The following is a 27,668-nucleotide window of genomic DNA, read 5'->3' as shown; positions in this document are numbered from 1 at the left end:
TGGAAGTCGCTTCTCCCCCGGCCTCTACCGCGGAGTCTGGACGCCCCTCTTCGACCTCCTCTGGCAGCCTTTAGAGTTCATCCTTACTCCACACCCCTAGACTGCCACTCCCAAAGTGAGACTTTTCTTCCTGTCGTGGGCTGACTGAGGAAGGGTGGTGAAGGGTTGCTTCCACGTGTATTCTCCGGCTCAGTCTGTGATGCCGGATTTCCAAAGCCGTACCCCCTTTCCATCCTTCTTTGCTGTTCTTCGAGTCTCTTACCCCAGCATGGACTTCTTCGACCCCGGGAAGATCCTCAAAATGAGAGCTGTCCCACATTCAGCCAGCGCCTTTCCTTGGCCCTCTTCGCCCCCAGCACTGCTTCTTAACCAGGTGTAGCGCGCCAGTCCCGCCCCTCCTTGCTCCGCTTCCCTCTAGGGCGCGCCTCTGCAGTATTGGACTGCGGTCCAGTCCGGCTGCTAATCTGTTTAGGGATGATCTGCTAGGAGACAGGTGACGCTACAGCCCGTGCGAGGGCCACTTGGAGGGAATGATTCTTCTGAGTCGAGAACCTGGGGCGAGGGGCGGGGGCGAGGAGTTTGAGGTTGAGGTTGGAGAGGTGAGGTTAGGGGAGGGACAAGGCGGCTTCCTTTTCCCCATTTATTTTAAAGCCTCAGACCATCTTGGGGTGGGGGGGGGGGGAGATCCAAGGAACGGCGTTAGCTTTCTATTTCTTCCTTTGAAAACAGCTTCGCTTCTCACTACTGAGCAGCCTAGCACATTTCCCTGCCTGCAGTTATCTGAGACACTGGCCGCCACCCTACTCTTCCTCTACTTCTACTCCTTTCCAGGAACCTGCTAGGACACAGACACCAGCATTCCAGGACCCAGACTTTTAGCCAAAGGGCAGGGATCCACAGAGGAACCGGGCTCAGGACGACGGACAGCGCCCGGTGTATGGCTGGCTATGGATCTCTCAGGTCTCTCATTCCCTGGAAACTCTTCTGGGTGGCTGCAGGCGCTGCTATTCTTTCTGCTCATGGACTGGGTGCTGCTCCGTCCTGCCCTGCTTCAGCTCCTGCTCTTGCTCCTGCCCACTGGGCCTCCGCTGCTCCGTCTCTGTGTGGCTGGTCTGGCCCTCTGGGGGACGTTGTGGCTGGGGGTACGTTGGAGCACTAACCAGCAAAGGGACGGCACTGAAAGCTGGAGGACTGAGCTGGGGCACCTGACAGCAGCGTTAGGGTTGGCCCTGCCTGGGCTGGCCTGTTTCAGGGCTCTGGAAGGGAGGGAGGCTCCAACGAGTGGAGGAGAGACTGGGCCTCTGCACTGGGGGAGCCGGATAGACGCTTTCCCTCTTAGCTATGCCTTGACATTGCCGGTGCTTGTCCTGTGGCAGAAACTTAGAAATCTTTGGGTGCTGGGGGGTCCCACAGGTTCGAGGTCCATCATGCACCGGCTTCTCGGCTTCCTAGGCCCAGAACTGCGTCGCTTCCCACTAGTGATGTTCTTCCTCCTGTTGTCCTGTCTAGGTGAGGAGAGGGAGGATGTAAGGGACTGGGCAAATTTGGGAGAATTGAAGATTATGGGTGGTGAGGGGGCGGGGCGGAGAGGGCAGGAAAGAGGTTCAGACACAGAACTTCATACCTACGACGTCTGACTCCAAATCTAGATGTCTTGCCTTCCCACCACCACTGCCTTGGAGTCAGGTGACATATGACCTAATGCTTTTCGTAAGCTGTATGACTTTGGTAAATTCGTCTTACCTCTCTGGACTTCTGTCTCAAATGTGGGGTTGGACTGTGTAGTCGCATAGGTGCCTAAAATAGGAGATGCTATGATTTGTGGAAATAGTGAGAGGATTGGGGTGTGATAAATGGGACTCCTCAGATGAAGGATTGTCTTTCTATCTTTGTACCAGTGAAGATGGGGATGTAGTCCAGCTGGAAGTCCCCAGGTTTTATATAGTAAACCTCCAATAAGCATCTTTGTTAGTTGATTAACTGTCACTCTCTTCCTCCCTGATGCTACGTCATCACTCCAGGAGAGATGGCTATCCCATTCTTTACTGGTAGCTTCACAGACTGGATCCTGCAGGATGAAGCAGCTGCTATCTTCACCCGCAACATCACTTTCATGTCAATACTCACACTAACCAGGTCTGGAAACTGGGCTTGAAAACTCAGAGAATGGGGAACTAGGGAATTGAGGAAGTTGGAAGTTAGGGCTGCACTCTGGGCAGGTTGATAAAGCAGGAGATTCCCTCATCCCCAAATATTAAGCCTCCTAGTAATCCTCTCCCTTTTTCTCATTTCTTCCCAGTGCTTTCTTAGAGTTCTTGGGTAATGGAGTTTATCATTATACAATGGGCCGAGCCCACAGCAACCTTCAGGAGCAAGTGTTCCAGGCTGTGCTGTCCCAGGAAACTGACTTTTTTCAACATAACCAAACAGGTGAGTTCTTGTACCCTCACACAAAACATTCTTACACTCATTTCTATCTATTCCCTTACAAGAAAAAGCAACAAACATTCCTTAAGCACCAGCTTTATTCAGAGAGCTGTGCTGGGTACTAAGGGAGATAGAAAATTTAGGTAAGACCCAGTGCCCACCCTTCCAGAGCTTATAGTCTAATAGCATGAAGAGGGGCTACTCACTATAGGAATTTGAATGTGAGATCTGTGTGAGTTCAAGGAGCTTTTAAATGATGAGACTTCATCAATTGCTCCCAATACTTGACCTTAAAGTCCTGTCCAAATCAATTATCATGTGGTGATTCAGAGGTTCACACCAAGGAACAAAGAAAAAACCATACACAAAACTTGTCTCCATGGGACATATGTAAAAATAGTCTATAGAGCTGGATGAAGCCTTAAGATTTCTGGAGACAGGAGCAGTGCTGTGGTCCTCTAAATAAAGGGCAACATAGCATAGTGGACACATTCCATTTATTCTCAGAACCAGCAAAATTTTCCTCCTATGATTCTTGCAATGTCCCAATATAATCCCAATAACCAGTCAGGTTTAGAATGTGTACTCTTGGTCCTCTGGCTCCATGCTGTTGTGTACAACAGGCATCACTAGATCTCCAAGGGGAACTTTGCAGTTGTGATCTTGCTCCAGCACCCAACCTCACACACCCCTCTCCATTCTTCTTGGGGCCCCAGAAAGGGGCTTTTAGGCAGTGGCTAAACTAATGAGCCCTTACCCTTATTTGAAAATTTTTCCAGACACTTTCCTATCTTCCTCAGCCTCTCTTCATGTTTTAATTTTCCCTTCCAACTACTACAGACCCCCAACTCTTGCCATACCCTTAAGTTTTCCTCCTCCTCCTTAGGTACTATCACTTCTCGGGTGTCAGATGACACAGCCATGCTGAGAGGTTCCCTGAGTGTAACACTAAGCCTGTTTTTGTGGTACTTGTTTCGAGGACTGTGTCTGCTGGGATTTATGCTCTGGGCATCCCCTACCCTCACCCTAGTCACACTCATTGCTTTGCCTGTGCTAGTCTTCCTGCCCAAGGAGCTGGGCAAGTGGCAACAGGTAAGTCTACGGAACCTCTCTTCTCTAGCATCTCTCCCCAATTTTTGCTATGCTTTAATGTGTCCCAGTCTGTTCTGTGCACTTAGCTTTGACAATCATAGTTCCTCTGACCCTCCTTTGCCCCCTATACTGAGAAAGACTACAAGGTGTATTATCTTTGCCTTGTAACCCTGATGGTTCTTTTGTCCCAACTCTGGCCCTTTTCTACCATAACCTCTGTCTTTAGGTCACTCTCTAGCCATTTTCTTCACTATGTCCTCTTATTATACCAATTTTCTATGGCCCTTTCTAGGATGCTTTCCCTTTCTCTCTATGCTTCTTTCTTTTCTCAATACCCTAATTCTGGAATCCCTATGTTCCAAAGTTCCTAAGTGGATTGGTATATCCCTTCCTTCTGCTTTCACTCTTCCCCTGAGTCTTCGTACTCTGTGACTCTGGTACTGGTGTCTCTATGTGCTATGTTCTTACATCAGAGGATAGCAAAAACAACAACATCAGTAGTAATGGCAATAATAATGATGATAATAACATTTTCTAACATTCACAAAGTGCTTTAGCATTTGTAAAGCACTTTAGCTATGTTATCTTATTTGATCCTTACATTATCCCTGAGAGGTAGGGGCTATTATTATCCCCAATTTATAGATGAGGAAACTGAGGTTGGGAAAGGTTAAATTATTTGCCCAGGGCCACACTGCTGTGTCTAAGGGATGATTTGAATTCAGGTCTCATTACCTCCAAATTCAATTTTCTATCTACTATACCAACTAGTATGTCATGTAATACTATTGTTAATGACATATAAAGAGTACTTTAGAGATTACAAAGCTCCCTTATTTCCTAGCTAGGAGTTAGTTACTGCAAGTGTTATTTCTATTTTTCAGATAAGGAAAGTGAAGACCAGAGAACATAAATGACTTGTCAAATCTCATGACTAACCAGTTGGTAGCAGAGCTTACACTGGAATTCACACTTCCTAACTCCCCAAGCACTGTCTTCTTATACTGCCTCCCTTATCTATCAGAGCCCTGGAGAAATGTCCAACTACCCTAACATTGTCTCCTTCTGTGGACTGGGAACATAGAGAGTGCTCAAACCCACAGGACCACCTTCCCTATTATTTTGCACCACCAGTTTCATAGAAACATGAAGATGTACTAATAAAATCCTCTTTGCCCAACACTGTGTTGCTGCCCTTTGTCCCCACAGTCCCTGGTGGTCCAAGTGCAGACATCCCTGGCAGAATCAAGCCAGGTGGCTATGGAGGCACTGTGTGCTATGTCCACAGTCAGAAGCTTTGCCAATGAGAAAGGAGAAGCACGGAAGTTTGCCCATCAACTCCAGAAGACACAGAAACTTCACCAGAAGTTGGCACTGGCCTATACTTTGAACATCTGGACCACCAATGTAAGTATCTGAGGATAGAGAACCTACTTCCTAATCTAGAACTTATAGACACAGTCCCTATCCAGGGACTACTGGGCTGAATTTTCTATTTTAAGACCCTGAGGTAAAACATCTGTTCTCATGATTGATCTCATAGTTTTTCCCCTTATATGAAGTTCTAGATAGTTGCCTTCATCAAGGGATTCCAGAGCATCACCTCCTTTTTGGGGAGATAACTTGACTTTCTACTATGGGGTCTTTCTTTCCCAGCCCCCTTGGGGTACTATAAGGTTCCTGCATCTTGCATCTCCTTTTCTTGGGACTTCTTAAGCACAACAGTGCATGGAGGGGAGTCTTGGGGATAAGGGAACATATATTTTGTTCATTGGGCATGGGTAACATGAGTTCATAGAGGGACTTTAGTTCCTCTGCTAGACCCCACATATGTTCTTGTTCCTGTTGCTTTTGCATGGAAATGGGGAAATGCTGCCCTTAGGTGTCCAGGGCTCTAGGTATTTTATGATACTTAATGATGTGAGTCTGTGACTATATTTGAGGCTCCAATGCCATTATTTCCATGAATGTGACATAGTTATGCTTATAATCCTCTGCTACTTAACCCAACTTGAACTCTCTGATCTATCCTCAGTTTTTAGGACTCCTCCTGAAGGTGGGAATTCTATACTTGGGGGGAAAGATGGTGACCCATAAGGATGTGAGTAGAGGAGACCTTGTCACCTTTGTCCTCTACCAGATCCAGTTTACCACTGCTGTTGAGGTGAGACCCCCACCCCCCCATTGACCATTGCTCTTTATTCCTCTTCTCTCATCACTTTCAGCATTCTGTTTCCAGCTCCTCTGGCAGATATCCCAGACAACACATGGTATTCCCTCATCCTTTTCATGGATCATCTCTCTTCCTTCAGGTATTTCTCTCCATCATTCCCAGTGTACAGAAGACTGTGGGATACTCAGAGAAGATTTTTGAGTACTTATATAGAATACCTCAATGCCCTTCCAGTGGTCCCCTGGCACCTCCTACCCTCCATGGCCTTGTAGAGTTCCAAGATGTCTTCTTTGCTTACCCTACCCGGCCAGATGTCTTGGTCCTACAGGTATCACCTCCTCCCTCTTGCACTCCACTTCTTCTCATTCCAAGCCCATCAGATGCCCTCTCAGATATTACCCTCTCTCAACTCATCTCTCCTCTTCCCTGGGTGGTTGAGATGCTTTTACTTAACCTCCCCCAATCTTTCCACACAAGAAAGAGAAAGGATTGTACAGAACCCACCTTCAGGGTCATTCCAAACTCACAAATCACCTAGGATGTCTCAAGGGAGCTATAAAAAAAACACTCTCTCTCAGAGGTAAACCCATTTTCCCCCTACTCTTTCAGTGGGAACTGAGGTCCTTTTTTCCCTCTCAACTCTCTTCAATTCTCCATTCTCTTTTCTCTTCACTTTAATGCAATAATTATATTAGCCCTGTCTCATGATGTGAGGATTTCCCTGAATATATGTACATATTTGTGTGTGGTGGTGGTGGTGTATGTGTACCCACTTGACCAGTGGAGAGGGTCTCTCTATCTCTCCCCTGATGCCTTCTCTTTCTTGCTCTTTTAGGGAGTGACATTTACTATGTACCCTGGGAAGGTGACAGCCCTAGTGGGGCCAAATGGGTCTGGGAAGAGCTCAGTGAGTGCATTGCTGCAGAATCTGTATCAGCCCACAAAGGGCCAGCTGCTGCTGGATGGAAAGCCACTGCCCCAATACCAACACCGATATCTGCACTCACAGGTGAGGATGGGAGGATCACCTGGGTCAGAGCACCCTTGGGAGAATAGATCAATGAAGGAATGAAGAGGAGAAAGAAGGGAAGACAGAGTTCCTGGCCCTAGCCCAGTAGCATCCTTGTTGGTGGCTGTAATAGAGATGAGGAATTTATACTGAGGAATGGAAATACCTAAGCCTTGACCTTTGTTCCCTCTCTTCCTGAATTTCCCTTCCCTGGCTTATCCCAGGTGGCTGCAGTGTCACAAGAGCCACAGCTGTTTGGACGGAATCTATATGAAAACATAGCCTATGGGTTGGGATGGAAGCCAGACCTGGAGGAGGTTATGGAGGCTGCCAAGGAGGCTGGAGCTCACAGTTTTATCTCTCAGTTGCCCCAGGGCTACTACACAGGTACTGGGAATATTCACACACTAAGTAGACAAATTCCTTCACCATCTATTTCTGGGTCCTTATATGTCATCTTTAACTCACCCTTATACTACAGGTAGACAAGGAATGAATGAATCAATGAAAAATATTTAATCAATACTACAGGAAGGGAACAAGGAAGAAAGAGTAATCATTGACTAAGGGCCTACTGTGTGCCAAACACTGTGCTACATGCTTTACAACTGTTATCTCATTTGATCTTTACAACAACCCTGGAAGGTAGCTGCTATTATCATATCCATTTTTGCTATTGAGGAAACTGAGGCAGGCTTGCCAGGAATACACAGCTAGTTAAGTGTTTGAGTCCTTATTTGAACTCAGGTCTTCTTGACTCCATGCCTAACCTCTACCCACTATGCTATCTTCCAGTCTTATACCCTTACTATCAGTGACACTAGGCAAGTCACCTAACCTCTGTTTGCTTCAGTTTCCTCATCTGTGAAGTGGAGATAATAATAACACCTACCTCTCAGAGTTGTTGGGAAATCAAATGAAATAATAATTGAAAAATGCTTAGCATAGTGCCTGGTACTTAGTATGTACTATATAAATGTTACTTATTGTTATTAAGTGCTTACTGTGTGTCAAGCCTGTGCTAAGTGCTGGGGAAAAAAATACCAAGTCTCTGCCCCCAACTAGCTTACATTTTAATAAAGGAAGGCAACACACATAGGTGAGCAACAGCCAAGGAAAAGGCTTTTAGTCTGTAGAATCATAGGGATGATGAGTAATCCATAGAACTGTCCTTTTCAGAAGCAATGGTACTATTGATGTGATGCCTGTGCCCAAAGCAAGAGGTGTAAAGGGAACACAAGTGTACAGGTGCAGTGGCAGGTCCCATTGCAAGATATCCACATGGATAACTGTATGGACTAACTAGATATAGTGGGCTAGGTGAGTTTGCTCCCTCTGATTCAAGAAGCTAGACAGTTTAGACTTATACCTTCTAGGGTGGGAGTTACAAAGATGGGTGGATTAAGGCCTTTGGAATCTCATTCCTTGGTTTCCATGAACTCTCACAGAATGTTTATCATCCCACCACTGTATTGAGGAACTAGTTTCAGCCCTATATATCCCCTTTAGTCCAAGGGAGAAAGCATATATTTTATGGTGGCTGTAATGGTCTTGCTCTCAATACATCTGGTTCTCTCTCCAGAGATAGGAGAGTCTGGGAGCCAGCTATCAGGTGGTCAGCGGCAGGCAGTGGCACTAGCTCGGGCACTGATCCGGAACCCTCGGGTCCTCATTTTAGATGATGCCACCAGTGCTCTGGATACAGACAACCAGTTATGGGTGAGAAATCAACCTCTCCAACCCTCCCTCACTCCTAAATCATTAAAAATGAAGGCAACCTTGATTGTTTCCTGATGTGCCCAAAGGATTTTCTATTTGAGGAAGCCTAAACATTTTTCTAGATAAAATCCTTAAATTTGACTTCTTTTTTTTCCCATTGCCACCAAAAAGTCTTGGTTAATCAGAGAATTATCCTTAGGGATATACTGGGTGTAGTATTCTTTCCCTAGAGCTCATTGGATTGTTTTTTTTTTCATTTTTGAAACATATTAACTTATTTATTTTTAGTTGTCAACATTCACTTCTATGAGATTAGGAGTTTGTGAGTTGTACCTTACCTTCTCCTTCCCCCTCCCCAAGACAACATGCAATCTGATATAGGCTCTACTTATACATTCATATTAAACATATACTCACATTAGTCATGATGAATTAGAACTTATGGGAGGAACCACGAGAAAGAAGAAACAAAACAAAACAACAAAGAAAAAGAGAATAGTATGCTTTCATCTGCATTCAGAGTCTTGAGTTCTTGCTCTGGATGTGGGTAGCATTTTCCAACATGAGTCTTTTGGATTTGTCTTAGATCCTTGTATTGCTAAGAAGAGCTAAGTCTTTCAAGATCAGTCATTGCATAATGAACTCAATGTGTACAGTGCTCTTCTGGTTCACTCAGTGTCAACATTTTACTCAGCATCAATTCATATAAGTCTTTCAGGTTTTTCTGAATTTCACCTGCTTATTATTTCTTATAGCACAATATTATTCCATTGCATTCATATACCACAACTTGTTTAGCCATTCTGCAACTGATGGACATCCCCTCAATTTCCAATTCTTTGGTACTACAAAAAGAACTGCTGTAAATATTTTTGGATATATGGGTTATTTCCCTATTTTTATGATCTCTTTGGGATACAGACCTAGAAGTGGTATTGCTGAATCAAAGGGTATGTACAATTTTGTAGCCCTTTGGGCATAGTTTCAAATTACTCTCCAGAATGACTGAATTGGCTCACAGCTCCACCAACAAAAATATTAGCAAATCTGATAGGTGTGATGTGGTACCTCAGAGTCATTTTGATTTGCATCTTTCTAATCAATAGTGATATAGAGCATTTTTCAATTGATCATGGATAGCTTTAACTTTTTCCTCTGGAAACTCCTCTTTATAGCCTGTGACCATTTATCCATGGGGGAATGACTAGTATTCTTATAAATTCTACTCAGTTCTCTGTATATTTTGGAAATGAGACTCTTATCAGAGACACTGGTTGTAAAAATTGTTTCCCAGGTTTCTTCTTCCTTTCTAATCTTGGGTGCATTGGCTTTGTTTGTACAAATATTTTTCAGTTTAATGTTAGGATCGCTACTTCTATTTTTTTTAACTTCTGTTGAAACATAATATATTCTGCTCCAGTCTTTTCCCTTTATTCTGTGTGTATCCCTCTGCTTCAAATGTGTTTCTTGTAAACAAGGTATTATAGGATTATGGTTCTTAATCCTTTCTGCTATCTGCTTCTGTTTTGTGGGAGAGCTCACATGCTTGGTTATGATTACTATCTGTGTTTTTCTCTCCATTCAATTTCCACTCCCATTTTATGCTTTTCTCTCTCCCTTCTCCCTTTCCATCCTCACTAGAGTTTTGCTTTTGACCACCACCTCCCCAGTCTGCCCTCTCTTCTATCAGTCTCCTCCCTTTTCTCCCCTGTTACCCTTACTACTTCTTCCCTCTCTTCTTTCCACCTCCTCTCTTTTCTTTATTCTTTCCCCTCACACTTCCTATAGGGTAAGTTGTATTTTTATACCTAACTGATTATATATTCCTCTTTGAGCCAGATCTGATGACCATAAGGTTGAAATAATGCTTGTCTGCCTCCCTTCTTTCCCTCTACTGTAACAGGTTTTTGTGTCTTTTCATGTGATATAATTTACTCTTCCCTGCCTCCTCCTTTCCTCTTCTCCCAGCACAATCCCTTTTCACCACTTAATTAGATTTTTTTTTATCATCACTTCAAAGTTAACTTATACCTATGCCTTCTTTTAAATGGTGTAATAACAACACAGTTCTCAAGAGTTACAAGTGTCATCTTCTCTCTGTAGCCCCTAAAAATAACATGTTATTGTGCTTTTTTTCTTTCCTGTTTACCTTTTTATACCTTTCTTGAGTCTTGTACTTGAAGATCGAATTTTCTGTTCAGTTCTGGTCTTTTCATCCGGAAGGTTTGGAAGTCCCCTGTTTCACTGAAGATCCATCTCCTCCCCAGAAAGACTATGCTCAGCTTCACTGGGTAGTTGATCCTTTGTTGTAATCCAAGCTCTTTGCCTTAGGGAATATTGTGTTCCACCCCCTCTAATCCTAAATAATACTGACTGCTGTTCTATGATATTTAAATTGTTTCTTTCTGACTGCTTGTAGCATTTTCTTTTTGACCTGATAATTCTGGAATTTGGCTATAATATTCCTTGGTGGAGTTCATTGGATACTTACACCACTTCTTTGGGATGGGGAGGACAGTAAGGGGTCACTATGGATGAGACTGTTGATGTCAATGACATTAATGCTATGGTTTGTGCATCAGGCCAGGTAACAGCATCTGTGCATTCTTCCTACAGGTAGAGCAGCTCATGTATGACTCCCCCAGGAGGGTCTCTCAAGCAGTGCTATTCATCACCCAGTGTCTTAGATCTGTGGAAAGGGCTGACCACATACTCTTCCTGGAGGAGGGGGTCATTCAGGAGAGTGGGACCCACAGGCAGCTCATGGAGCAAGGGGGGCGATACTGGACCATTGTGGAGACCACAGGTGGAAAATCAGCCCCTCAGGAATAAGCAACATACTCAAATTCCCCTTATGGTGGAAGTTACAGCTCTTCTCTCATCCCCCAAAACTGGAAGGACAGAGGAAGAATTTCACACTCTTTTTGACACATGATATGATTTAGCAGTTCCAGAAAGGTTTTCCACACCACAGTTATACTCCTACTAATTATATTTCTTTCATCAACATTAATTCCTTTGGTTTAAGGTTTTCTAGTACAGGCTCCTCTTTTAAATTGAAAATAATAGTGGAGGGGAAGGCAAAGAAGTTCTTAATGGGAATGACAGTGGGAATTCATTCATTCTTTCAGAAAGCATTTATTAAGCACCGACTATATACCAGCACTGTTCTAGGCATTAAAGATATGAATACAGAAACTGTCTCCCCTGTCCCCAAGGAGAGTATAATTTTTTTTTTTACTGTCTAGTTCTAGAACTTATAAAGGCTACATAACAATGTAGTTATCAGTCATATTTCATAGAGCCAGAGTTCAAGGTCTTTGAGTTGAAGTTACCAAAGAGGTTTACTGGAGTGTCTCTATATACAAAGTGATGATAGGGGTGTGGAGTATCATTTCTCCATTCAGCTGACACAGAAGTATTGTGAAAATTCTTGGTTTTGAAATAAAATTGATATTTTCTTGAGTTGTGTGTTTTCTCTGTTTTTCCAGTTGCAATAGCTTAGGGCTTCTGCAATTCTCCTCCTAGATGCTATGCCAACTAAGTACTAGAATCCCCCAAACTCAGCTTTTCTTGTCTTCTTACTCTTGGTCACCTAAAAAAGTGTGTCTAGAAGTACATAGTTGGCGTCAGAAGATTTGGGGATTCAAATTTTGTTATTATCCATTTGTGCAACATTGGGCAAGTCACTTAGACCCTCTGAGCTCCCTTCCTCTTTTTCATTTCCATCTATACCTATCAGTGTCTTTTCTGCTATCTAGAAATAAACATAGATCTCCCCCATTCCTTAAATTCTGCCATCCCCCAAAGCTGTTCTCCTCCACTTAATGTCCAAATTCCTATAAAAAATCTTCTACACTCACTGACTCCATTTCCTCCCCTGTTCCTCCCTTCTCAATTTCATGTCATTTAGTTTCTGTCCCCACTCATTTCTCTGAATCTGTTCTCTCCAAGAATAATGAAGATCTTTTGATGACTAACACCAAGAAATTTTTCTCAGTTCTCAATTTTCTTGAATTTTCTGTTTTTGACACTGTTGACAGGTTCCTCCTAGATACATAATCTCATCTCTGTTTTCATGACATTGTTTTTTCCTAGTTCTCCTCCTACCTATCTAACCTTTTCCCCCCCTGAATTTCCTTTGCTGGGTCATCAGTCTTGTCTTGCCTCTAAGCTTGAGGGTCCCCCATTTCTGTTCTAGGCTCTTTTTCCTACTTTTTCTGGGTTCAGTGACTCTCATCTGTTTTTGTTTTTTCTCCATATCCTCAACATAGCTCATTGCTATATATATATAGTTGTTGTTGTTTGGTTCTTGAGTCTTGTCCAACTCTTCATACCCCATGGACAATGTCCCTGGGATTTTCTTGGGAAAGATATTGGAGTGGTTTGCCATTTCCTTCTCCCAGTTTATCCTTATTTTACAGATGAGAAACTGAGGCAAATAGAGGTTAAGTAACTTGCTCAAGGTCACACAACTGATAAGTGTCTGAGACTGGGTGTGCCAAGAAGTTGGTGATACATTTCATCTTCAGTTTCCTGGAATCCTCTTTATATTAGATTAGATTGAGACCTCCTTGAGGGCAGAGCACCCCCCCCCCCCGTTTTGTACCCCTAGCACTTAGCATAGTGCCTGTCACATAGTGGGCATTTAATACATGTTTATTGATTTGTCATTACATCCATTAGAATTCTAAAGCCTTTCAAAGCTGTTTTTCTCTTTAATGTTGTTTTTTGTATAAATTTTGTATAATTCTCCTATTTGTTGTTGCTGCTATCAAGATAAAGAACTGATGGACTCTGAATACAGATCAAAGCATTTGTTTTTTACTTATTTTATTCTTTCTCATGGTTTTATTTCCTTTTGATCTGTTTCTTCTTCCCCAACTGTGGAAAAATAGGAAAATATGTTTTATATGATAGCACATGTATAAACAATATGAAACCGCCTACCATTTTCAGAAGAGGGAAGAAAAATTGGGAACTCAAAATCTTGTTAAAAATGAATTCTAAAAAGTTTTCTTGATATGAGATGGGGGAGATAAAATATTATTTAAACTCCTATTTGGGCTCAGTTTGCTTTGCATCATTTCAAAGGTGTTCCCAGTTTCTTCTAAAAATGTCTATCGTTTTTATGGCACAAATTATGACAGTCATTTTATGTTCACAAATCATGACAGTCATTCCTGCAATAGATGTATATTGATTTATTTCCCAGGGTTTTTGCTGTTGTTCTTGTTGGCTTTTGGTTATTTTGGGGCATATGTTTTGCTATTATATATTAATTGGAGATTAAATAAATTATCACAATATCTTGAGGTCAAGAAACAAATCATAGAAATAATAGATAATTTCATCAAAGAAAATAAGATTGTTCAGCACCTTTGGACTCTTCATGGCTCAATTTGTGGTTTTCTTGGCAAAGATACTGGAATGGTTTGCCATTTCCTTTTCCAGCTCATTTTATAGATGAGGAAACTGAGATAAACAGGGTTGAGTGATTTGCCCAGAGTCGCAGAGCTAGTATTTAGTGTCTGAGACCAGATTAGAATTCCAGGAGATGTCTTCCTGATTCCAGACCCAATCCACTGACCCTCCTAGCTGCCCCAAACAATGAGACAACACAAAGATTATTTTTTGGAATGCACCTAAAGCAATCCATAGAGGAAAAATTATTATTCCAAACACCTTCAACAAAGGAGAGAATAGATTAATGAATTGAGCATTCAATGAGCAAAACTGCTAGAAAAATCAACACTTAAAAAAAAATCTAAACACTTTGAAGACATTTCTAACGAGTTTCTTCATATAGGTTGAGTAAGTTATGGCGGTGAGACTTTGTTCAGGGCTCCCGGCTTCACTCTAAGATTCCTGGTCTTGATTTGCATACTTCTCCAAGCTCTGTTCCTTTTAATTCACTTTAAATTCAATACCTCACAGTTGAGGTCACACAACGCCCTTGCAGAGGTGACATACAAGGCAGGAGGCCAAGAAATGAATAGATTGTTTCAATTACAAAATTTTGGAAGGCTTGGCTTAGGGGTTTCCAGCGCTCCCTGTAAAGAGAACTCAGTACAAGGACTTGTGACCCTTGAAGATCAGTAGCAGCGGAGCTAAATTTAAACTGTCGGAGCACTTCTATCGCTCTGAGGCTTGCACAGAAGGGGAAAGGGAGGCGGGGCATCTAGAACTGGGGAAGGAGCCCAGGAAAGTAGCAACTCAGATCCCTGGAGCAGGAAGCGAGAGTCTTCCCAACTGCCGCTCAAGCCTTGTTGCTTCTGATAGGTAAGTCCTAGCTATGAAAACATGCAGAAACCCCTGAGGCTTTAGCCTTGATCTCTTCAGATCCGACACCGAAAAATCCTTCCAGAGCTGGACAGTCAGAGACTCCTGGGACGAGGAGGGGCGGGGGGAGGATAGGGGGAAGATGAGGACGGAAGGAGAGAATGGGTGGCATTTGGAGGTTTTCTAAAGAGAGGGTGCTGCGCCTCATTTCCTTTAGCTCCTCATCTTCCCCTCCATCATCACCAAATATTAGGGGAATTCTTTGCCTCTTTATTTCTCCCTATGAGAGTGATGGCGAGAACACTCCTGAAACAGCTCCAACTCCTGAGGCTTAAGGAAAAGGCAGTGTGGAGAAATGGAAAGATCTTCGAACCTGGAAGGGGAGGGGTGTCACATCTCAACCCCTGCCCTGCCTCTTAGTACCTGTCTGACCATGGGCGAGTCCGTTGATTTCTCAGTTTCCTGACACATGGAAGAGGGTATTGGGCTAAATGGGCCATACTACGCCTAACAGCTCTAACTTCTAGGAGCTAATCAATCAAGCTATGCCTGGCAACCTGCTGAGCAAGCTGGGAGGAGAGGGGAGCCTCCAGTAGTCAGGGAGGTGACCAGAATCAGAGTGAATGTGGGCTTTGGTTGGAGGTGCTGCCTCTCATAATCTCTCCTTCTTTTACAGGCCCCAAAATGCAGCTCTCTGCCCTGCAACCCTGGGTCCTCATGCTCCTGACTGACCTGACATTACTGTGGTTGTTGCAGGAAATGGAATGTGCCCTATTCCTTCCAGGGCTGTCTGGGCTCTGGCTGGAGGGGGTCTTTCGGATGGGGGTGCTGTGGGGAGTTCTAAATTTATTGGGGGGGCTTAGGAAGGTGGGGGAATTACTGCCTACTTTGTGCCTGAGCACCCCCCTGTTCCTGTCCCTTAGGACCCTGGTTCCAGGGGCTTTGAGTGCCCCCCCTGTGCTCCTAGGCTCAGCCCCATGGACCTGGATGCTGGTGGTTTATGTAGGAGTGGGGCTAGGCTGGGCTGTGTGGAAGGTGCTGAGCCCCTCAGAACCCCTTCTCTTAGCACAGGAAAAGGAGCAAGGCCAGAAAAACAAAGCCATGATGTGGAGGCTGCTAAAACTGTCCTGGGCTGACTTCCCCTTCCTTGTTGCTGCTTTCATCTTCTTGGCTGTTGCAGTAATAGGTAAATGGGCAAGGTGGGAGTAGGGGTGGGGGAGAGAAGGAATCTAAGTGGACATTGAAAGGGGTCCTTGATGAAAGGGGTTCAACACACACTGCTCATGTCCCCATCCCAGGTGAGATGTTCATCCCCCACTACACTGGTCAAGTGATTGACATCCTGGGACAGGATTTTGACCCTGAAGCCTTTGTCACTGCCATCTTTTCCATGTGCCTCTTCTCCCTTGGAAGGTCAGTGACTTCTCAAGGGGGAAAGATAAGGAAATCATATTCATATCCTTTAGGGCTCTGCCACTTAACATCTATGTGACCATGAGATAGTTATTTATATCTACATCTGGGACTCAGTTTCCTCTTCAGTGAAATGATAGGGGTTAATAAAGATTCTAATATTCAATGATCCTCTGAGGGTACTTCTCATCACCCAAACCCTTTATGATTCTCATTGTTCAGCTTCCTCCAAATTCAGAGTCCTGCCCTCCCCAAGGGTAGAAAACCCTTCTCTCCTATAAGATAGACCTGGGCATACAGAAAGAGAAGTTTGGTTCCGATTCTTTGGTTGCTTGTACTATGAGGGAGGAGATTTGGACCCCAGCCTCAGGAAGCAACCACTCTCATTAACGAAGGAAGAAATCTAGATACCATCGTTGGGGTGTATTCATTCATTAAATAATTCCCTCACTCAGGAATATTTCATAAGCACTGTTTGTGTGCACAGAAGAAATTCAGAGGCATAGAAGTGCAAATGAAGCTCCTGCAAATGAAGAATATACATTTTGAAGGACACATTTCCTCTTCAGTCCTTTTAAGCTAAAGTCTTTTAAGGTTCTCACTTTGAGTGAAGTAACATCCAGTTAGTGAATAGGCTTCTTTAAGAAGTGAGTCAAGGGATGGCCCCTTTAATAAAAAAAAAATCAAACTGTGAGGCAAAGACCCTCAGGGTTGCTGACCAAAAGAGAAACAGTTACTATTTACATTCACTCTGACCTAGAAGGGCAGGGACCTATGGCTGTTCAAGGGCCAGGGTCTCCCATTGCATCCTGGACCATCTCCAGTCATTCTGATGAACATCTGGTCACTGGTCCTAGATGACTCTGGTGGAGAAAGGGAGGCTGGAGACCCAGAACATCCCTCCCTCACAAATCAAAGTCAACTGAAAGTCATGTCATCATTTCCCTGATGACTTGATCCTCTTTGAGAATGAAGGACAAACTACCTGTGAGTATTCCTGTCCTCTCCTCTCACCTGAGGGTGTTCTGCCCAACGGAAAGTACATTTTGATGGCTGAAAGCTGCTTTATTAATTTGGGGTTCATTGTCTAGATTTCCTTCTCAAAGACCAAGCCTTCAACCCAATTCCCTCTGGAGCTCATAGATTGGACAACAATAGGTTCCAGCCCACATTCTCCATTTACAAACAAGTCCAAGTCTCATCTTGAAAAAACTTTCTTATTGCCACTTCTAGACTTTTTATTGCCAATATGGTAGGGATTGTTGTTGGCTTTGTGTCCCCAACACCTAGCACAGTCCTGGGAACATAGTAGGTGTTTAACAAATTCTTGTTGATTTATTGAAATCTATAATGATTTACTATCATTGCCTACAATTCCTCATCTTCCTTAACTCCCTATCATCTCTCTTGTCCCAATTAGACAACTGGAACTCCAAGAACTTCAGTGACTTTATTGTTGCCAAATCCAAGGCCAACCCTCTAAGTTCTTATATTTAATCTTTCTGTAGCATTCAATGTTGAATTCCTCTTACTTAATATTCTCTCCACTCTTAGCTTCTGCAACTGCAGTACCTCCATATTTTTCTTAACTTTCTGAATACTCTGTTATGCTTATGGGTTAGTTCTCTAACCATTCCTTGAGGTTCAATCTAGTCTAAAATCCTCCAATTTTAGCCACTCTGAATTTTCTTCAGCTGATTCATGTTTATGGTTTTATAGTCATCTCCATTCTGATGATTCCTATAGCTGTATTTCTAGTCCTGATATTTAAGCCTGAATTCCAGTTCCATTATCTTTACTACCAACTAGATATCTCCATCTTCATTACATGACCAATTGCCTTTTTTTGGTAATGTTCTCTTTATTTTCTTTGGTCCTAAATTCTTCACTTATCCATAGATCTGACAGATAAACTATTCCATGCTTTCCTAATTTGCTTGTGGTATTTTGCTTTATGTGTAAATCATGTACTCATTTTGACCTTATATTGCTATATTGTATGAAATGTTGACCTAAACCCAGTTTCTGCCATATTGTTTTCCAGTTTTCCCAGCAGTTTTATCAGATAATGAGTTTTTGTTCCAAAAGCTTGGATCTTCAGGTTCATCGTGATCATTTACTGTAATATAATTGTACTTAATTTATTTTTGCTGATCCACCACTCTATTTCTAATATATATATATATATATATATATATATATATTTATATTCCCTTCAACTATTTTCATACTGAGAAAAGTTTCATCAGTTACAATTATCATTTTCCATGAAGGAATGTAAATAGTTCATCTTTGATAAGTTGCTTATAATTTCTTTTCCCTGTTTACCTTCTCAAGTTTCTCTTGCTTCTTGTATCTGAATAGCAAATTTTCTATTCAACTCTGGTTTTTTCATCAAGAATACTTGAAAGTCCTCTATTCCACTGAATGACCATATTTTCCCCTGAAACATGATACTCAGTTTTGCTGGGTAGGTGATTATTGGTTTTAATCCCAGTTCCTTTGCCCTCCAGAATATCATATTCCAAGCCCTTTGATCCCTCAGTGTAGAAGCTGCCAGATCCTGCGTTATCCTGATGGTGTTTCCACAATATTCAAGTTGTTTCTTCCTGGATGCTTGTAATATTCTCCCCTTGATCTGGGAATTCCAGAACCTGGCTATAATATTTCTAGGAGTTTTCTTTTGGGGATCTTTTTCAGGAGGTGACAGGTGGATTCTTTCAACCTCTATTTTGCCCTCTGGTTCTAAAACATCAGGGCAGACTTCCTTGAGAATTTCTTGGAGGGATGATTTCTAGGTTCTTTCTTTGATCATGGCTTTCAGTTAGTACAATAATTTTAAATTATCTCTCCTGGATCTATTTTCCAGGTCAGTGATTTTCCCAATGAGATATTTCACGTTGCCTTCTATTCTTTCATTTGTCTGGATCTGTTTTACAGTATCTTGATTTCTCATAGAGTCACTAGCTTCCATTTGCTCCAATCTAATTCTGAAGGAATGATTCTCCTCAATGAGCTTTTGAGATTCTTTTTCCATCTGGCAAATTTGGCTTTTTAAGGCATTCTTCTCCTCATTGCCTTTTTGAGCCTCTTTTGCTATTTGGGTTGGCCTATTTTTTAAGGTGTTATTTTCCTCAGTCAGGCTATTGACTCTCATTTCATAATTTTCTTGCATCATTCTCATTTCTCTTCCCAATTTTTCCTCCACTTCTCTTATTTGCTTCTTAAGGTCCTCTATGGCCTGTAACCAGCTCATATTTTACTTGGAAGCTTTTGGTGCAGCAGTTCTGACTTCACTGTCTTCCTCCTGTTTCATGCTTTGCTCCTTTTTGTTGCCAAAATAGGAGTGTAAAGTTGGGGTACTCTGTTTATTTTGCTTCCTTTGCCTGCTCATGTCACCACTCAGTCACTTGACCACTGGACTTTTTGCCACAGTAGGACTCTGCCACCAGACAGGGGAGCTTCGTCCCAAATGCTGGGGTTTTCTCAGCTGCAAAAGGTATTATTTAGGTGCCCTCTCTGAAGCCTCCACACACTCTGGCAAGCTGGTTGCCCACCCCAGGACCTGCAACCTAGACAATCCAGATCCAAGCAGGTTAAAGCGAGAGCAATTACCCCTCAGACTGGTTGTTTGGTCCCCCTACACTCTGCAGGCCAGGAGCTAAAGCTGCCATGTGGGGGTGACTCCATGGCTGCGGCTCCTCAGGGGCTTCCTGCCCCAGAGGAAAAGGCTGACACACTCCCAACTACTGGATCCCAAAGTCCACACTGCACTGACCTCTCACTTTGTCCTTAGCATGTATGTGTTGATAATTCTGGAAACTGCCACAGCTGCTGGTAATCTGAAGTTCCTCCAGCTGATGATTGGTCATGCTCACTCTGGGGCTAAAACCTCGGGCTCTTATGGTGCTGGGCTTGGCTCACAGAGCTCTGTGCTGGCCGATTCCTCCGGCCTGTTGGGCTGTTGTTAGTGGGAAGTTAGCTTCTCTGTTTCACTTTGTGGATTCTGTAGGTCCAAAGTTTGTTCAGAATCCCCTTTTACATTAATTAAGGGAAGTGGAAGCTGGAGCCCCGTGGAAGTCCTGTTTCTACTCTGCCATCTTGACTCCGCTCCCCAACCCATTGTCTTTTATCAACTCAATTAAAATCACATCAAACTCATTACATGTCTCCCAGTTCATCTACATCACTTTCCCTCAGACTTCGTTTCCCCACGTAACCTTAACTCCTACTTCCTTCCCCTTTCTCTTCTTCCTCCTCCTCCCCCTTCTTCTTCCTCCTTCTGCTCCTCCTTCTTTTTTGACATTACTTTTCTAACATCCATTCAGTCTCAGAACCTCAGGTCATCCTTGAATCCTTTTTCTCATCCCCTTACTTCCAACAGCCACTGGGTTCTCTCATTTCTTTCTTTAAAATGGCTCTCATTTCCATATTTTCTTTCTTTCTTTCTCCACTACCAATATCGTAGTTTAGGTCTTCATCATCATATTCCTGGATTTCTACAAGTCTCCTAAATATTTTCTTGATGTTAGTAGCAGCCTCCTTTAATAGATACTGTATACCTTGTCCAGATTCACCTTCCTTACCATTATTTTTAATCACATCATTACCATTAATGGCCCTTATGATCTACAGGATTGAAGTTCATCCCATAGTGTGGTCCCATTCAGCATATCCATCCTTATCCCCCATTTCTCCTGAATGTGAACTCTTTGCTCCATTTAGACCAGTTTCTTTAATATCCCCTAACCATCCTATGTTTCTTCTCATTTCACCAGTCCTTCCATGCTGCACTATGTTTATCTTGGATGTCTTCTCTCCTCTTTTCGACCCATCCAAATCCTAGTCATTTTGAGATACAGTTTCTACATAGAGCTGCTTCTGATTACCTTATAGGACATTAACTTTTCTCTTCTCAGAATTCTTGTCGCATTTATTATATGTTCCACTAATTTTTTTCTGATTTGCATTTTCCCTTAACTATATCGTGGGCCCCTTAATACATTTGAAAGTTCTCCCTTGTGGGAGAATGACCATAATAACCTTTCAGAAGAGAGAAGGAAGAAACTAAAGTACAGCATTCACAATGTTATAACATAACAATTTATCACTAAAGTGGCCATATAGTTTTCACCAAAGTGGTCACATAGTTTTAAACAAAAGATATTATCCAGTAAGTCCTTAACTCAGTCATTCTTAAGGAGCAAGCCTCCTTAAGGGACACAAAGTACAAAGACCAGAGTTCTTCACCCCTAGGTCACATTGTCTTAGCCTCTGTAGTACAAAGTTCTCCCACCCCAAGGCCATAGTAAATCATGATCTTCTCAGTTGGCATCAAGTACCCAAGGAGAGGTCTTTCCATCTTGACTTCAGGCTGTCTCCCAAATTCATTGGTTTCTCTTTCGTGGGTCCAATTCCTGCCTGAATTTACCCAATAGTCACCTGGACTCATAGGTAGGCAGCTCTCAGCTCCTAGTCCAGCTCCTCATCCAGTTCCATATTGAAGCTCACAGTATCCATTCCTCCTCAATCCTTCATAGTTTATGTTTCTGGGAAGACAAAGCTTAACAGAGCCACAATAACATTCATGCACATTACCAGCACCATCTTCAATTCACTTTCTGCCTGTGAAATCAACACAGACCCACAAATGAAATCTGAGAACTCCACACAAATTGTCAGTATAATCCCAGGGCCTCCAAAACCCTTCTCCAGGAATATTGTAAACAGACAACAAGAAAATCCTCTTTCAGGGCTTCCAGTAAGGTTCCAGGGCTTCTGTACAAAGTATTACAAACACAAATCAGCACAGACAGAACAGACAACAGAGTGCCAGGATACCACAAGTTTTGTCCTCAACTCTGCCACCATAAATGTTCTCTTCTCAGTTCTGCTCTTTCCCTGCTTGGGCTTCTCCATATATATAGTCATTAGCTCCTCACTGTTCTGCCTCTTCCTGTTACATCAGCAAGCTTTTCCCACTATGGGGTTCACAAGTTCTGTTTCTTAACAAAGACTTGATATAATCATGGGCAAGGCTCAAAAGAAACTTGAACTGAAACAAGGTGCTAAACAATTAAATAGCTGAAACAATGCACTAAATACTTCTTTGCTTGCCTTTACATCTATTCATTTCATTCTTCCTCAGTTTATAAAAATCCTCAAAATCATTCATTTTTATACCACTGATGTTATAGTATAAACTCTTCTTCTGGTTCTGCTCACTTCTTTCAGTATTAGTTCATGCGTCTTTCCATGTCTTCTTGAAGTCTTCCATTTCCTCATTTCTTATAGTACAATAGTATTTCATCCCTTTCATATGCCACAATTTATTCAGTCATTCCCCAATAAACCAGTATCTTTGTAGCTTCCAGGGTTTGTTTTTTGTTGTTGTTTTTGGTTTTTGCCACCACAAAGGAGCTATTATAAAGGTGTTTTTTTTTAATATTTAGGACCTTTTCTATTTCTTTGATTTCTTTTGGGAATAGGACTAATATTGTGTGCTTGGATAAAAGACTATCATGCACTGTTTACTGACTTTTTGTGTATAATTCCAAATTCCTTTCCAAAATGGTTCCTTTCCAAAATGGTTATACTCATTCACAGGTCCATGAATATCACATCAGTGTACCTGTTTTCCCACAGAGCCTCCAACATTTTCTATTTTCTTTTTTCTTATCATTTTTGTCAATCTGATGGATTGTTTAAATGCTTAAGGTTGTTTTAATTTTCATTTTTAAAAATTAATGGTAACTCAGAACATTTTTTCATGTGGCTAAAAGCCTGGATTTTTTCTCCTGAGAACTGTTTGCACATATCCTTAGACCATTTATTAATTGACGAATGTTTTTTATTCTCATAAATTTGACTCTTTCCCTGTATATGTATCTTGGAAAAGAAACTTATCCTAGTTAATTGTCTCCTTTTTGATCTTAGCTAAATTGGATTTCTTTACACAAAATATTTTAAATTTTATGTATTCAAAGTTATCCATTTTATCTTCCAATATTTTCTCTTTCTTTTTTGTCATGAACTTTGCTTCTCTCCATAAATCTTGGTAATTTTATACATGTTTCTTGAATTTGTTGCTTTTTTGTTCTTTTCAAAAATATTTTCCACAATGGTATGTAAAAGCAATTTTTGACATTCAAAAAAAATGAGTTCCAAATTACCTCCTTTTCTCCTTTACCTCCTTCCTCCCTGAGATAATAAGTAATTTAATATAGGTTATACATGTGTAATCATGGAAGACATATTTCCATATTAATCTTATTTTAAAAGAAAACAAAAGAAAAAAGAAAACATAAAAATGATAAATAATATGCTTTGGTCTGCATTGAGACTCTCTCAGTTCTTGCTCTGGAGGTAGATAGCATTTTTCACCTTGAGTTCTTTGGTATAGTCTTGGATCATTGTATTGGTGAGAATATCTAAGTATTTCAAGAGCTGATTATAATATAGTATTATTGTTACTCTATATAATATTCTCCTTGCTCTGCTCACTTCAGTTTGCATCATTTCATTTACGTCTCTCCAGAATTTTCTTAAATCCTCCTGCTTGCTATTTCTTATAGCTCAATGTTATTCCACCACAATCATGTACTACAACTTGTTCAGCCATTCCCCAGTTGATGGAAATCCCTTCAATTTCCAATTTTTGGCCCTCAGAAAAAAGAGCTGTTTTAAATATTTTTTGTACAAATAGGTCCTTTTGCCTTTAAAAAAAATCTCTCTGGGATATGGACCTAGTGGTGGCATTGCTGAATCAATGGTTATACATGGTTTTATAGTCCTTTGGGCATAATTCAAGATTTCTCTCTACAATAGTAGGATCACAATTCCACCAATGGTGCATTAGTGTTTAAATTTTCCAACATCCCCAACATTTATCATCTTTGCCAGTCTAATAGGTGTGAAGTGGCACCTCAGAGTTGTTTTTATCTGCATTTCTACTGATTTAGAGCATTTTTCACAGGATTACAGATAGTTTTGATTTCTTCATCTGAAAAATGCCTAATCACATCCTTTTACCATTTATCAATCAGAGATGACTTGCATTCTTATAAATTTAACTCAATTCTATATATATATATATATATATATATATATATATATATGAGGATTGTCACCTTTATCAGAGATATTTCCTGTAGAATTTTTTCCCCTAGTTTTCTACTTTCTTATGAACATTGGCTGCATTGGCTGTTCATGGAAAAAAAAAACTCTTCAACTTAATATAATCACATTTACCCATTTTATATCTGGTGATCCTCTGTTTGGTCTCCTTCCCTTATCCCTTATCCATAGATCTGAAAGTTAAATTATTTCATGCTCCCCTAATTTGCTTATGGGATCATTCTTTATATCCAAATTGTATACCCATGTTGACTTTATAAAGGTATGTAGTGTAAGATTCTGGTCTCAACCTGGGTTGTTTCAAACTGTTTTCCTATTTGCCCAGCAGGCTTTGTCAAATAGTGAGTTTTTGTCCCCCAAAACATGGATCTTTGGATTTATCAAATATTAGATTGCTGTGCTCATCTGCTGCTGTGTAGTATACCTAATCTACTGATCCACCATTGTACTTCTTAGCCAGAATCAAATTGTTTCAATGATTGCGAGATCTACTAAGGCTAGGCTAGTTTCTTTCACATTTTTTAAAATTAATTTCCCTGATATTCTCAAAATTTTGCTTTTCCAGATGAATTTAGTTTTTTTTTCTAGCTCTATAAAATATTTTTGGCAGTTTGATTGGTATGGCACTGATTAATTAAAGTAATATAGTTAGAATAGTCACTTTTATTATATTAGCTCAGCCTACCCATGAGCAATTGATATTTTCCCAGTTGTTTAGATCTGATTTTAATTGTGTGAAAAGTATTTTGTAATTGTGTTCTTATATTTCCTGGGTTTGTCTTGGAAGGTAGACTCCAAAATATTTTATATGAACTACCATTATTTTAAATAGAAATTTTCTTTCTGTCTCTTGCTGCTGAATTTTATTCATAATATCCAGATATCCTGATAATTTATGTATGTTTATTTCATATCTTGCAGCTTTGCTAAAATTGTTAATTATTTAAATTGCTTTTTTAGTTGATTCTTTAAGATTTTCTAAGTATACCATCATATCATCTGCAAAGATAGATAGTTTTGTTTCTTCATTGCCTATCCTAATTCCTTTAATGTCTTTTTTTCTCTTCTTGCTATAACTAATATTTCTAGTAAAATATTGAATAATGGTGGTGATAATGGGCAGCCTTGCTTTTTCCTTGATCTTATGAGGAAGGCTTCTAGTTTATACCCATTATAGGTCATTCTTGCTGATAGTTTTAGAAAGCTCCTACTTGTCATTTAAGGGAAAGCTACATTTATTCATATGCTTTCTAGTGTTTTTAATAAGTATGGGCTTTTGTATTTTTTCAAAAGCCTTTTTTGTAAGTATTGAGATAGTTATATGATTTATGTTTGGGGGGAATTTGTTGTTGTTGTTGTTGATACGACCCATCTAATTTGTTTTTAGGATGTAACTTTTTATATATAGATCTCCCATCCATGTGGAGCTTCTCTTGGCATAAGGTGTGTGGTATTCATAATTTCTTCCATACCATTGCCCAACTTTCCCAGCAGTTTGAAAAACAAAATGGTAAATCCTTTTCTTGGTAGAAGGGGTCTTTGTGTCTATTGAACATTGAAGTACTAGATTAGTTTGCTTCTTTTTATTGTGTACATAATTTGTTCCATTGATTGATCTCTTTCATTTTTTAAATCAGTATCAAATTGTTTTCAGAATTATTGCTTTATAGTACAATTTGAGATCTACTATGGCTAGACCTTTTTTTGATTTTCTTGTTTTCTTCACTCTTACCTGTGAGATTCTTGATCTTTTTCTAAACCTCTATATGAATTTTGTTACTATTTTTCTAGTTCTATGAAATAATCCTTTATTAGTTTGATTGGCATGACACTGAATAAGTAAAGTAACTTAAGCAACTTTGTCATTTTTATTAAATTGACTTATCCTACTTATAAGGAATTAATGTTTTTCCAACTATTTCAGTCAATTTGTTTTTGTTAAAAGTAGTATATAGTTTTCTTTATACTGTTCTCATGTCTATCTTGGTAAGTTTCTCAGAAATTTTATATATTCTTCAATCATTTTAAATGGAATTACCCTTTCTCTTACTATTGAGTTTTATTGTTATTATATAAAAAATGTTGATTTGTCTAGATTTATTGTATTTCCTCCAATTTTTAAGAAATATTTTTATTTTTTAATTGATTTTTTTAGGTTCTTTATTACTTCATTATCTTTTAGGATCTCAGTGAATTATTGTGAATTATCCTTGTCTTGGATAAACTAAGAGGAAAATGGTTTTCCTCTGTCAAGATTAAGAGGGATCCCTAGAGGCAATGATGAAACTAGCTCTAGAACTCAGGGAGAGCCAGGGGAACTGAGACAGAAAGTAGGATTCCAGACAAGATAGACAAGACAAATCAGGTGGGAGTGACAGTCTTCATTCCTCTCTAATGGAGCTATCTCATAACCTATACATTTCCTTTCTCTTATAATCATAACATCCTGTAGTAGAGAGCTGAAATTTTTCAATAAAACCTTGTGCATTTGAATTAAACACTTTCCTTAAGCTCCTCACATTTCTCATGGCATGTCCCTCCTCTTTCCACACGACCTAAGTGATTATTCTTCCTGGTGGCATTTCCTCTGTTTCCTGTGTACTCTCCCTATCTTTCCACCACCTTTATCCCTCCTCTTCCATTGATTTTTTCTCTCTTTCTCTTTCCCACCTGTATGCCCCTCATGTCTCTCTCTTTCTCATCTCCACAGCTTATTCTTTGCAGGCTGTCGAGGAGGTCTCTGCACCATTGTCCTCTCCCGAATCAATCTTCGCATTCGTCGTCTGCTCTTTTCCTCTCTACTGCACCAAGACATCAGCTTTTTCCAGAAGACCAAGACAGGTGCAGTATAAAGATTAGGTCTTTTATTCCCTTCAATATTTCTCACCTCTCAGGGCCCCTTTAATGGTTTACCTCCCTCCTTCCATAGCTGCATAACTAGATTTATATCAGAGTGGGTTGTGGAGACTCCATCTCTCTCCCCATAGTAGAGAAAAGGAGGCAGGGGCATAGAGGCAGGTCTGAGTTTTTGATGATCCTGATGATGAGTTTCTTCAGCTGTGGTTTCTGGGTCTGCCTAAGCAGGGATGGGGAACCTGCAGCCTTGAATCCATATGTGGCCTTCAAAGTTCATGGGTGCAACTTTTTGACTGAGTCCAAGTTTTACAGAACATATCCTTTTATGAAGGGGACTTATTCTGTGGTTTGGATTCAGTCAAAGGGCTACACCTAGAGGGCCACATGTGGCCTCAAGGCTGCAATTTCTCCAACCCTGTATGTCCTTTCTCCTCTTCTTCCCAGGTGAGTTAAACTCATGTCTGAACTCTGACACTACCCTGATGAGTCGCTGGCTCCCTGGCAATGCTAATGTCTTCATTCAGAACCTGATGAAGGTCATAGGTCAATACATCTTCATGC

The 27,668-nt window shown here is 41.0% G+C and overlaps 1 protein-coding gene and 1 pseudogene across 1 annotated transcript; both read left to right on the top strand.

Moving 5' to 3' along the window:
• Positions 1-789: 789 nt before the first annotated feature.
• Positions 790-11,825, top strand: LOC138150028 (antigen peptide transporter 1-like). The gene is made up of 12 exons (XM_069073380.1): positions 790-960; positions 1,414-1,509; positions 2,022-2,136; positions 2,300-2,430; positions 3,314-3,519; positions 4,729-4,926; positions 5,555-5,683; positions 5,832-6,020; positions 6,528-6,701; positions 6,926-7,088; positions 8,284-8,420; positions 11,037-11,825. The coding sequence occupies exons 1-12, from the start codon at positions 948-950 to the stop codon at positions 11,250-11,252; spliced, it is 1,767 nt and encodes a 588-aa protein (XP_068929481.1). The 5' UTR covers positions 790-947; the 3' UTR covers positions 11,253-11,825.
• Positions 11,826-15,386: 3,561 nt separating this feature from the next.
• LOC138150027 (antigen peptide transporter 2-like) overlaps positions 15,387-27,668 on the top strand; it is a 15,372-nt pseudogene continuing 3,090 nt past the window's right edge.

This window comes from Petaurus breviceps, unplaced genomic scaffold (genome assembly GCF_028583685.1).
Source record: "Petaurus breviceps papuanus isolate PSGF00001 unplaced genomic scaffold, PetGlider_PUasm1.0 90865, whole genome shotgun sequence".
NCBI lineage: Eukaryota > Metazoa > Chordata > Mammalia > Diprotodontia > Petauridae > Petaurus > Petaurus breviceps.
The sequence above is the reverse complement of the archived record's forward strand: the minus strand, read 5'-3'. Positions and strand labels throughout refer to the sequence as shown.

Coding starts and splice junctions, on each gene's coding strand:
- LOC138150028 (XM_069073380.1), top strand. Junction 4,927..5,554: donor TGAACATCTGGACCACCAAT/GTAAGTATCTGA, acceptor ATCTATCCTCAG/TTTTTAGGACTCCTCCTGAA. Junction 7,089..8,283: donor GCCCCAGGGCTACTACACAG/GTACTGGGAATA, acceptor TTCTCTCTCCAG/AGATAGGAGAGTCTGGGAGC.